The 12821-nt window shown below is 39.2% G+C and overlaps 1 protein-coding gene across 1 annotated transcript; it reads right to left on the bottom strand.

Annotated features, from left to right (window-relative positions):
• Window positions 1–7949: 7949 nt before the first annotated feature.
• LOC139717923 (CST complex subunit TEN1-like) lies at window positions 7950–11582 on the bottom strand. The gene is made up of 2 exons (XM_071629439.1): window positions 11455–11582; window positions 7950–8570 (listed from the first exon to the last, which is right to left on the bottom strand). The coding sequence occupies exons 1-2, from the start codon at window positions 11556–11558 to the stop codon at window positions 8273–8275; spliced, it is 402 nt and encodes a 133-aa protein (XP_071485540.1). The 5' UTR covers window positions 11559–11582; the 3' UTR covers window positions 7950–8272.
• Between the last annotated feature and the right edge of the window lie 1239 nt (window positions 11583–12821).

Here is a 12821-nt window from a genome sequence, read left to right as displayed (position 1 = left end):
TTTTAAAGCAAAAAGATGCTACTTCCATGGACAATGTGTAGCGTGAATGTATTTCAGTCTCTCAACTGATGAAATAGAAAACAAAAAAAAAAAAAAAGAAGCAAAACTATTTTTGGTGCAACACTGAGAATTAAATCTATGGTCATAATCCTGATCAAATCTGTAATTATGATTGATGATTCATAGATATTAAAAGGCTCACTAAATATGTGTCACTGTAAGAAAGGTGTTCTACCTCTATTGGCCTCATCTTTCAAACTTTGATGTAAAAAAAAAAAAAATCTCTGATGACATCAACGTTTTAGACTGTAGATATTCCACTGAAATTGTTTTGTGGTGTTTGGAAATTTACGGGGTAGTAGTTTTTCCTGTGAAAAGCTTCCAAAAGTAAAGAGAGGAAAACAGGAAGAATTATCATTGAAATCATTGAAAGTTATCATTGAAATGTTTACCCCGCGATACAGATGGTGGATACAATGGTATTAAATACGCTATTTGGTTGATGGATGTGATGTTGCAAGTTGCCCATCAAAATGAGAATTCCCTATCTAGTTCTGTGTGACTGTAGAGCCTTGCACCTAGTGCAGTGTGTTCAGATATCTATTTGTATGACATTTAGTCTTGCCCGTCTGTGTATCATGTATTTCTGGGGAATTCTTAAATAAGACACGAAATAGATCAGTGAACTTTCATTGTACATGATTTCATTTCATAGCTGTAAAAAGAGCTTGCAGAACCAGGTGATAAATTGTTATGAAAACATTTATGATGGTGAAGTGCTGACATTTGAAAAGTAGGCAGTTGGATATTGAGATTTGCAATCCACATTGCACAACAGACTGTTGTTACAGCAGCCGTTGACGTTTTGCTTGAAAGAAAAATATTTTCCTGCCTGTAAACCTGCCAGTTAATATCGAAACCTGACTCAAGGATGAATGAAATAGGAAATAACACTTCTCCCAGTCAACACTTTGAGTGACATCATTGCGATTTTTAGTCCAATTAATTATGAATGAGGGAAGAATTGATGTGGCTAGATATGAGGCGGTCCCTGTCAACAAGTTGATGTCACAAGTGCGTTAGTCTTGGCAAACTTCCATACTCCATATTTCATGGCATATTCTCGTCAGTGGTGTACTTTTGGTGTTATTTTTCTGCAAGCAGGCAAAGATATCTCATATTAGCCTTCTGAGCTGTTACGTGCATTCTTTGTACCAGTAGCGACTGCAGTGATTATAAAAGATCTCTCATACATTTGTATATATATCACCTTTCAATTCAATGTCGTATTTTAAAAGGCTTTAATACTAAATATTGCCACCAATCCCTGGAGACCCGGAAGCCAATTGATTGTTCTCTGTCTCAGTGTCTTTGTAGGTTGTAAATTTGAAGAATGTTCAGCTTGCATTCAGGAAGACAGTTTCATTTTGCTAGGCATTGTGGGAAGGGGCTGTAAGACTCTGTCTTTATACCTGGCATGAAGTGTCAAAGCACCCGGGGACTGGTTGCATAAAACTTTTACTTGAGAAAAACTCTGGTTGATTTTTCCACATTAACGTAATTTTTTTCCTATGTTAGAGTCGATGGCAGCATCATGCTAACACGAGTTTTCAGTTCTTACCACTGTTTTTCTCTTGATAAACATTTTATGCAACAGGCCCCAGATGGTGATCAATCAGAAATGGGAGGTAAACAAATAAAATGTGAATCGTGCAGCCACTTATAGACACAACTTCCACTGATCCTGACAAGAAATCAAGCAATTTAAAGAACAACTTTGTTTGTTTTTTTCAAATACCTTTAGATTTGGATGCAGTACAGTGTGGTGTGAGCTGGGATATTAATTCACTGTGTTGAATACCACCTTGTTACTTAAAGTGTTACAAGCTAAAATGTTTTCAAAAAAGTGCAAATGTAGCTAGATCAATGAATTCACCATGGAGAGATATCACTTTTTTTCCCCTCTCAAATGATAAAAACCTTATGGTTCTGTCTGAAATATGCCACTTATATGTTACATTGCTTCTGTACCTTGAGTGTTAAATTGCCTTGTCTTATCTATTCCAGAAATTATAAATACAAGATGGGGAGCACTCTATGCGAATGATTTCTGTAAAAAAAAAAAGAAATGAAAAGAAAATGAACACATTGGCTTCGGATAGGGCAGGGACTCTGTAATATAGAGAGTACAGATCAATTCCCGAGTGTATTGTTTTGTTTTGTTTTGTTTTGTCAAAGGAGCAAAACAGACATTTGTACTAATGCACTGCATCTCAGAAATTAATATTTCGCCAGCCTGAATAGCCGAGTATTGCTTTGCCCTTTGCTGGTGGTTTGTTTTTGTTTTTTCTTTTTTTTTTAATCCTAAATGAGTCAAATTTGTTTTTCAGTCAAGCAGAATTATTCCAGATTTCCCTTAGATGTGATCTCTTTGTCAACTTGTCTTTCTATGAAGCACAAACATATTTCTCATGTTTTAATCTATGGAGGCCCATTGTGCGTTATCAGTGTAAATCATATTTGATATATGCCCATTGGAAATATATTTGATAGCAAGCGATATATAAAAGACATGTATATTATGTGAATATATCGAATGTCATAATTGGTATGTTGTATGAGTATCTTACTTGTCATCATTGTACAGTGTGTCATTCCAGCAGTATGTGTCCTAGCCCCTATTTTATGGACCAGTGGCTTGCTGTGAAAAAGAGTTGTACATTGTACGTGTATATATTTCAACCTCTTTTTATGTGTTTTAATTGACAAAGAAATATACATCTGTCGAAAAGGCAACTTACGGTGCGTTCGAGCGCTCTCCTAAATTAAACCGAACCATACCATATCCAGAGGAGCGCTTGATTGCTCCCAAAGTGTACCGCACTAAACCGAACCGAGCCAAAAGTGGACCACCTCACAATGTGCTCTAAAAGGGTTCCAAATGCACACCAGAAGTTGGCATGTGAAGAATACGCATTACATACATATATGTCATAATGCAAACAGTTCATTCTCTTTGTTCAGAACATCTGGAAGTACAGGTTAAGCATCCTGGGTGAATGACCCTGTTGCTAGGAAATATGTGACCTCCTCTAAAAATAACTTGTGAGGAAGGCTTTCCCCACAGAGCACTCAAACGCTCCAAATCTGGCACGGTATGGTTCGGTACACTTTGGATTGGTTTGCTTTTGAGCGCTCAAACGCACCCTTAGAGACTTCATTTAAGATTAATCTTTTTTTTCCAAAAGTTTGAAATCTCAAACTCTCTATCTTGTAAGATAATTTTTATGACTCTCAATATTGCCTTGTTACATCGAAACCAGCAAGGTGCTTTCGAAATTGGTAATGTAATCTTGTGTCTTATAAAGTATACATGGTCATACTTTCTTCTTATATTGTATATACTCTGTGATGAAATCATATCAAATGTCAGACTTTAGTCCAGTTAGATAGTGGTTAATATTCCAATGTAAATATTCTGAAAGACTGCTCATTGCAAATTATGTCATGCTTCATATATATTATATATGTCATCCAGTCAAATTACATATTATTTCATGCATTCCAATTGTTAGAATTTGGCATAGGTCGTACCAGGATGACAGTCAGTCATAAAAAAAAATTGATCACAAATACGATTTTCAAAATACAACGTATGCTTTCTTTGGATCTTGTCATGAGGATTTAAAAAAAAAATTCTTTGTACATGTGCCTCTGGTCAGATCATTGATATGATATATAAAATACATGTATCATAGATGTGCACTGTTAAGATGTGTTGACTTAAAAATGTTTTTTTTTTTGCGTTTGTGTAGGTGCTTAATAATAGCGAGCTTGAATGTATATAATTTCTTTTCCTAGTGTAATGTGTGTCTGCATATTTGTAGGGGAAAATGACTACAGCAGAGATGCATATGTCGGAATTCTTTGTAAAACTATTAAAGCGAGTGCCTTTGAGGCAAACACACACACACATACCCGGTACACAAAACCATGCCCTAGGGCAGAAATTAGGCACACAGTGTAATGAAAATTCAACAGCAGATTATTGACCTGTTTCGTACAGGAACCTGGTGGCCTGCATTTTAAGTCTAAGGGTACAATTGTGTTTCAGAGTTCAGTATGGAACAGGTTAATTCAGTGTCATGCAAAACCCACACGACTCTATTTGACCAGGGAGGGGTAAGAGATACTGATTGGACAGTATTGTAAATACCCCGGGTCTAATTGTACAGGTGCATAGTGGAAGGAGTATAGTCTTTAGATGTATACATGTCCTTCTGTCATGATAAAAGTACTTGTGTCTTCTCTCTTGTAGTGAGCATGGTGAAATAAAATGGGATAATTGAAGAGCTGTTTGTGACCAAACTCTGTAGTCTCTGGTTTCAGTTTTGAGAAGCGGTTTCTATGACAACAGCAGGTGATGTGTGGGAGGATACCGTATCATTGGTTGAGAACCAGAAGGGCTTTAACACAATGTTGGGTGCATTGAGTTACTGCTGTCCTGTTGTACACATTATGGTGTCAATTTTACATTTTTCATTTCCAGTAAGATGTTACAAATTATAGCCACAAGGGCACTATTTGTGGGATCTTCCCACCTCCCAGATTTTACCCAATATTTGAAACAATGCTTACAAATCTACCCACTTTCGATAAAATTAACTATTTATGTAATGAATTTTTTCCGTTTTTATATATGCTCAATTCTTACAACGCGATAGTGCACTTCTAGTTCTCAGCTGAAGATATCTTGTTCTTAGATCGAACAGTAACAAAGCCATCAACAGTATCAAAATATCTACAGTTCCCGAGGCATCAATGGAACAGAAACTAAACACGACATGGAAGACTAATGACCAGCATTGTTTGAAACATCCAAATACTGTTCATGTAGAATGGATGCTTTATCTCGGGTAAGGCATAACATCTGACTATTACAGAGCAATGCAATATTTTTATCAGGTACAGAAATACCTTGCATGACTGTTAAAATAGAACACTGCTACACAATGCTCAAAAGCAAATATTGGGTTGAATTCACATATTTCCAAACTTGTAAAACAACAACAAGAGATAAAACCAATTAGTTAATACCCTGGTAACTAGTACAATGTAGCACAGCATCATTATTGCTCATGAACATTAAATCTTTTAAAAGTATCTATCATAAAATGTCTGAGTTCTCAGTCAAAAGTTTACATCACAAACAAAATGGAGTGAACAGATACAATGCAGTTTTGGTTCAGTTTTTATTTCAAATGGTGAAATTTGCACTAGCATTTAAGTTCCAAATGTACACAGGATAACACAATACCACCTTGGAATGACCACTATGATTTATTACGTGCGAGTGTGTGTGTATGTGAAGAGTGTAGGAGTGTGTTGTGAGTGTGTGATTGTGTTTGTGTTGTGTCAGTTTGTCTGTGCATTGTGTATGTATGATCATGTGTGTGTCCATATGGCCGCTTACACAACCAAACCAGAATATGAACAGACACTGTATATAAACTTCAGAGATTCCAACTCTCCCGCTTTCGACGGGACGTCTCCCGCTGAAAGCCCATTTTTTTTTGCAGAATCTCCCGTTCTCCCGCTTGAGATGATTTCTTACTTAGTATCATTGTATGTTGAAAAATAAGCCTTAGATAGCACGAGAGAGCATCTAGAACCATAGACCGTGAGGGACTTCGCGCTCGTGTGTGCGCTTTGCGCACATCAAGTTGGAGTCTCCCCTTTGCTAGGGGTTTCGGGCGGGAGAATCTCCAGATCAGAAGGTGCTTGGGGTTGGAGTCTCTGAAACTTGCAAAGCATCGAAATTAAACTCATGGAGAAATTCATCTTCCTCCAAAGAGCACAGTGGCAAGAAAAGGCAATTAAGTTGGCAACCTGTCAAAGTGAGAACATTATCACAGCTCCAATATCAAGCACTTTATTACCTCCGCCAAGGGAGGAGGTTATGTTTTCGTTACCGTTTGTTTGTTTGTTTGTTTGTCCGTGTGCAAAATAACTCAAAAAGTAGTTGACGTATATAGACGAAACTTACAGGAAAGGTTGAGAATGACACAAGTAACAAATGATTAAATTTTGGTAGTGATCCGAGAATTTTGGGGGAATTTATGAAAGATTTTTAATATTTTGACAGGTAGGGTCAATGAACTTGGGAGTTCAAGCTGTGCATTTTTGAGGTTTTCAAACGCGCACTAAAGTGCGTGCTCTAGTTTCTTCTAGAGGCGATGGAAATCACTGATCATCAGTGATTTCCATCGCCTGTCTATGGAAGGGCCCAAAGAGCTTTTCCCAAGTGGTGGAAAGGAGAAAAAATAATCTCTTTGGGAAGAGCAAGATCATTGGTGGAAAGAAGCTGCTTGGCGGTGGTCTGCGCTCTCAGAGTGCTTTTCTAGTTACTGAAAGTATTAATGTTTAAGACCATGATTTTGATTTGCCAAGTTGGAAGCACCACTAGTACTTCTCTTTAGGCTGGGGTGTCTACAAACTTAAACTTAAATCATGAGGGGGGGGGGGGCTCAAACAAAGTGACTGAATGTCCCCTAAAATGAGTACAGAGTACAATGCACATCAAGAGATAATTTCTAAGAACATTCCAGCCACATTCTTTACTAGCATAACGTCAGTCCAGCAGCTTCAGCGGCATTAAAATCATAGCGTGATAAGTACTTCACCCAACTGGGAGGCACAGTATAATTTCGCTTTGTACCCGTACACGTACCCGGTAGTATGCTCAAGCTTGCCTCCAAGTCTCCTGATGAGGGGTGCTACTCCCACATGATCAAATCTGTACCTTTTGGACATGTGTTTATCATCTACACAAACTCAAATAGAATGGTGTGGGCATATCGTATGTTGAAAAAAAAAATACAACAGGACCCTCCGCAATGATAACTTAAAAGATAGTGAATCAATCCAAATACAATTTCAGGGTATGAAACTATAAGTCATTAACCACATTTTGTAGAAAGCCCCATTCGATTTGCTTCAGTGGTCAAAGAAAAATGAGGATTTTTGTAGAGCATGTCGGGAATCCCTTCCCTCCAAGTTCTATCCATTGTGTTCACACATTAATATGCAGTTCCAACAGCATCCAAGTGCTAAACTTAAGAATCACATCCATGACATGCTTCACAACGATTCACATTTCTCTGTGACCACTTAACCAAATTGAATGAGGTTTTCTGCAAAATATAGGGAAGATGTTATCTTTTTAGACCCTGAAGTAGCATTTAGACAGTTTAATCATATTGGAAGTTATCAATGCAAAAATCTGATTGTAATTTTTTTGGAGGACATACTGTAGAGTGAGATCATCAGGACTGGCCAAAACAATCTTACAAGGCACAGTGAGAGGAAAGGGGGCAATTCAAGAGGTAGACCAAAGAAGAGATGGGAAGATAACATACAAGACTGGACAGGCTTAAGGTAAAGAGAGGCACAAAGAAAGGCAGAGGAGAGGGAGGAATGGAGGAAACTGGCTGTGAAGTCTTCTGTGGCACCCCAACGGTCTTCTTGACTTCGGGATATGTAAGATTTGAGTTTGACTAGTCAAACAATCGTGTCTCAAGGCAGGGTTCGAAATTGGCGATGGTCCGCTGGCCATTGGCCACCCAAAATGTCGGACTAGCTAAAAATCATAAAATTCTGAAGTAACTAGTCCGTCTGGCTAGCCAAAATATTGCTTCAGTGTCAAAATTGATTCTAAGTAGTCCGCCTGGCTAGTTAAAAAAAAGTTAAGTGCGACCCCTGCAAGGTCCAATTTACAAATCTTCCCACTTCCCACAGTATAAACAGCATAGAGTATGGGGCAGACGGATTTTGATTGCAGCATTTCTTTTGTGTCCATGCCAAGCACAACATTCAAGAGGTCGGACATGACACAACTACTGTCAAACATGATATTTTTGCAGCATGAAATTTTCACAAGTTGCCTCTAACAATCAATGCATATACTGTAAACATAAACTTTTGCGTGCATTTTGATTTCGCAAATCTTGGCTCTCCCGAAATTCTCGAAATCAAAATGCATGCAAACATTCCTCGTTTTACAGTTATAAACTGAACAATGTCCCTTTGTGATAAGAGTTAGCCTTGGCAATACAGAACTAGTACGGAGCAAACATCTTTGGCTATTTAGGTTTTTAGTACTTCTGTCTATTTTACATTGTATAGGAATGTCAAATGAGCTCTGTTCAATGAGATAAGTACAGTGACTGTTGAAAGACGAGTAATGTTCCTTCTTTCTCGTCTGAATGCCAAGTCAGGTTCCTAAAGGCTCCGCAGCTTCTCTGGACGCTAGATACCGCCTCTGTATTTCCACAGCATTGTAATACATTGTGGTGTCGATCCCATCCATGCACCGTACCACGCGTGCCTGCACCACCATGTCTGCAGGAGTCGGTATTTCTGGGGGCATCTCACCGATGAACTGGGACAGTGACCCTGCCCTCGCCTGGAATGGCTCGATGAGCCGTGTGCTGATGGTCAGCTGGTGCGTTTGATTTTGTTCAGAAGATGTAATAATGGCAAGCTGTTTGACCGGGTTGTACGTTGTAAGTCTGAGATTAACAAAGAAAAAAAAAAAAAAAACATTCATAGTCTATTTCATTCAAATCCAAAAATAACCACATGGTTGTGGAGCTTTGTTTTTTAGTCACAACAGAAGATTTTGAGAGACTTGCACACAGAATGAATAATGTTGATTTGGATGTGGTTAACTCTGCACAAGACATAATCATCTGGATAGGGGAAAAGGCATCATCTTGGGCAATTTTTTTTTTCTAACATATCATGCAAAAGGCCAGACATTTTCTATCTAACTCCTTGAGATTCCTTGGCTTCAAATGGACAAAGTTGACTATATTTTACATTCATTTTCATTATATGACTGTTGACAACAAGTTAATAGAGAGTAAATCAATCATTGCAAGATAAAATGCTCAGGGATAAAATTGTTCTCTCAAACTTGATCACTTGATTTGACTGATGTCCAGAGACGCCAACCCCAAGCACCTTCTGATCTGGAGATTCTCCCGCCTGAAACCCCTAGCAAACGGGAGACTCCAAGTTGATGTGTGCGAAGCGTGAAGTTCCTAGGGTTCTAGATGTTCTCTGGTGCTATCTAAGGCTAATTTTTTCAACATACGATAGCAACAAGTAAGAAATCCTTTCCACCGGGAGACATAGAGCCAGGGCGGGAGAAATCAAATCTCCAGCGGGAGAACGGGAGATTCTGCAAAAATGGGTTTTCGGCGGGAGATCTCCCGTCGAAAACGGGAGAGTTGGAGTCTCTGGATGTCATTGTTTAATATTCAAATGTTTTGAAGACTATATTCTTGCGAATCTTGAATCAAACATGTACGACCACAATTTCACCTCTTAAAGGCTTTCATGAAGTCCACATACTGAAACAATTGCATACCTCTGGTAATACATGTAATGCACTTGTCAATGTAATGACTCACCCCACTACCCCCGGACATGGGTGCGTCATTTCCTCGTTTGGTCCGTCAAATTTGTGACCCAGGTGTGCGTCATTTTACCAGCTATGTCCGTCAAATTTTTGACCGAGAGGTGCGTCAAAATCCCATCATTGTCGTCAAATTTTTGACCGAGGGGTGCGTCATGGTACGTCACTTGGCTATGGAAAATAACACGCATTATTCTGAACCGAGGGGTGCGTCATGGTATGCACTTGGCTATGGAAAACTGCACGCATTTTTGCACGCTACCAGTACCGGATACACGTACGTACCGCGAGTGAATTTACAGTGAGCGCTTTCCCGCGGCAAGTGAGAATCAAAGTCGGGAAGCGTTTTGGAGTAGGCCTAAGAGGGAAAAATGCTTGCCCGAATCTGGCAAGCAAATGATTTAAAAGCCACCCTTTCTCCTCACATTTTCTTTCCAACAAACTCATGAAATTACGCATACTCAATCTCAAGCCAGACGGACTGTTTAGCGATATAACGATTTCAACCTCACAGTACTAAATAGTAAAATCAAAGATCGTATACGGAATTCCGCATACGATCTTTGGTATACCGTTGCGTGGTGCGTACTGCGCGTACCTGCAGTATAAGCCAGGCAAGTCGAGTGTTAGTGGTGCGCGACTCGCTCGCTAACGCTGTCATGGCTGTGCAATTCGCAAGTGAGCAGCGTGCTCGTTATTCCTCATCGAACGTACATCGTCCATGTGTTGCATTCAACCGGACTAGAAATGGCCGCGCACATACAGCGCATCTGCAGACAAGTCATGGCCAGGTGACTATGGATTGCATGCACATACATTCGGAATATCGTAGCAGCAGAGTGATGTACGGTGAATGACGGTACGGTGCTTACAGGGCCAGGGTAAGGGAAACTTGCCGAAACTTTGACAAATTGTGTTTACGAACCGAAAGAAAATGAAATTGCGTGAATAAAGCGTATGCAAAAATCCTTTCAGTATTTACGGGGTGCGTCATATGTACCGAGGATGTCCGTCAAGAAAGTGACCTAGGTGTTCGTCAAAAACCCCGTGTTGTCCGTCAAAAAAGTGACTGTGGTGTTCGTCAAAAACCCCGTGTGGTCCGTCAAAAAGTGACTGTGGGGGTGCGTCAAAAACCCCGTGTGGTCAGTCAAAAAATGACCATGACGCACCCATGTCCGGGGGTAGTGGGGTGCGTCATTACATTGACAAGTGCATAACCAAGGTTCAAAACCTCCTGTCTCAAAATCTGACTGCATGCAAAAGCGTAGGTTTTAGCACTTTTACATGTAGCCGGTGGTCAAATTTTGGACACGTCCGTTATGGTTGAATTATGGGCAGCTTGTTTCATGTTCTGGAAATAATTAAATAATTTCACATGTGAATTTATTTAATTTAATAATACTGTGAGTATTAGTCCACACAACACCCTACAACCCCATTCTCAACTTAAATTTAACTTCCCATTCCTGTAGTCGCAAGTGTAGACTGCCTAGGCTGTGCCTGTAGTAGGATGATGTGCTACTAATAGCAAGGATTATAGGCCCTACTCCTACTAGTACTGCTATTACAGACAGTATTAGAAAGTGCAGAGTACTGCAAGGCAATAAAATTGATTTTAAATTTAATCATTTTTTTTTTTCAAGAGGATTGGATAACCCTCCGTTTGCTTTGAGCTTTATCTCCGCATTAAACGCGCTGACATCAACAAGCATGATTTGAGCCTATATACTATTAACTGTCTATGACATGACTACATGTACTAAAGCACAAACACCCCGCCGGCCGCCCCGCCGCTACATGCAGCATGCAGCTGGCTAGCTGGGAATATTGGGGCTAACTAGGAGCTGCAGCTGTTCTACACAAATCTATATGCCAGGGACTAAGTAAGACTAAGAGCTAAAACGCTGGACTTCTCTTCACATCACACAGATCGTTCGACTTCGACAAGATTCAGACACAGAAACTCGACTCACTTTCCCATGACTCTGACTGATTTCCCCTTCATACCAATTGGTCCGAGGCTGTGAATTTCACTCAAACGAAAAATCTCTCCGTGGGGAGGCAGACGTGACGACATGGTGATCGTTTGCTGTCAATTTTGATAGATAGATCAAACGTATCGGGCATGCGACAAACACGTGTACGCTGCCTCTGCGGGGCGGCGGCGTGTACACAACCTGTCGTGTATACACACGGGGTGTTACGCAATCACCAATCAACAGACCACGCCCCCTTGGTAAACGTTGGAGACAAAGCTAATTGTTTTAAATTGTATTTCCATATCTATATATCCCTATCAATATCTATTTGTTTATCTATTTATCAATCTATTAGTATCTATCTATCTTTTTTTTTTCTATCTATCTATCTATCTATCTATCTATCTATCTATCTATCTATCTATCTATCTATCTATCTATCTATCTACCAACCTACCTACCTACCTACATATCCGGCAAATTTATTATTATCTATTCTGTCTATTCATCTACTAGTGTATCCGTCAATTGAAGAGTTATATCACAAACCATGCTAACTCCATTTTGAATTGTTCTGTTGAGATATTTGTGATTAAAGCTCCTAAAAGACAAAGAAAATAATAAGAAAGTGGGATATTTTTAATCATAACTTCTTGAATATTCCTTGCTATGTCACAAGTGAGGTATTACTGGAAAGGTTTAATTTTGCTTTATCTGATATTGGACTTACTTTGAAATGTTTAAAAATGGCGCTTATAGCTCATTTTGAAGAAAAAAAAACAACAACAAAAAACAAAACTCTGCAATCTATTATCCCTTCAACATTCATTAAGAATTGCATTCATTTCCCAAACAGATATAGATCCAGCAAAAATGCAGGAAGATTAGTGAAGCACTTAGTAAAATTTTGAAGTAAACCAGACAATAACTTCAAAACTCAATTGCATGATTTGGTTCATTCTATTTGACACCCTCTCAGAGAGAAACTCAAAACAAATCTCAATTCAATGTCGTATAGTAGCAGAATGACTAATTGGCCATTGAGAAAAATATAATACCGTAATTTCACAAGCATTCACATAATCTAGGGTAACAAAAATTAAGCACTATCCTATATATTCTGCTTCTCCCAAGAATGTTACTAAGAATGATACCATCTGTTTTGTTTTTATTTTTTAATAATGTTTCAAAGGGGGAGGGTCAAGAGTCCATTATTGGAGAAAAAATTAATGTTGAGGCACTGCAGCACCCCCCCCCACCCCCCCCCCCCCCCATAACAGAACTTGACACTACTTGGCCCTTGCAGAACATTGGTTGTGTCTTTAGGAGATAAAGGTCAAAGACAAACCTAGCGTGACTGT

This window comes from Diadema antillarum, unplaced genomic scaffold (assembly GCF_040938485.1).
Source record: "Diadema antillarum isolate AM-2024a unplaced genomic scaffold, OU_Dant_1.0 scf00000001, whole genome shotgun sequence".
Classification (NCBI taxonomy): domain Eukaryota; kingdom Metazoa; phylum Echinodermata; class Echinoidea; order Diadematoida; family Diadematidae; genus Diadema; species Diadema antillarum.
This window is presented reverse-complemented; position numbering and strand designations above follow the sequence as displayed.

Bases quoted from the DNA above. Each gene is read 5' to 3' on its own strand.
- LOC139717923 (XM_071629439.1), bottom strand. From the start codon at position 11,558: ATGTCGTCACGTCTGCCTCCCCACGGAGAGATTTTTCGTTTGAGTGAA. The intron at 8,571-11,454 runs GTGAGTCGAGTT...TGTTAATCTCAG, and splicing joins TCAGTCAGAGTCATGGGAAA to ACTTACAACGTACAACCCGG.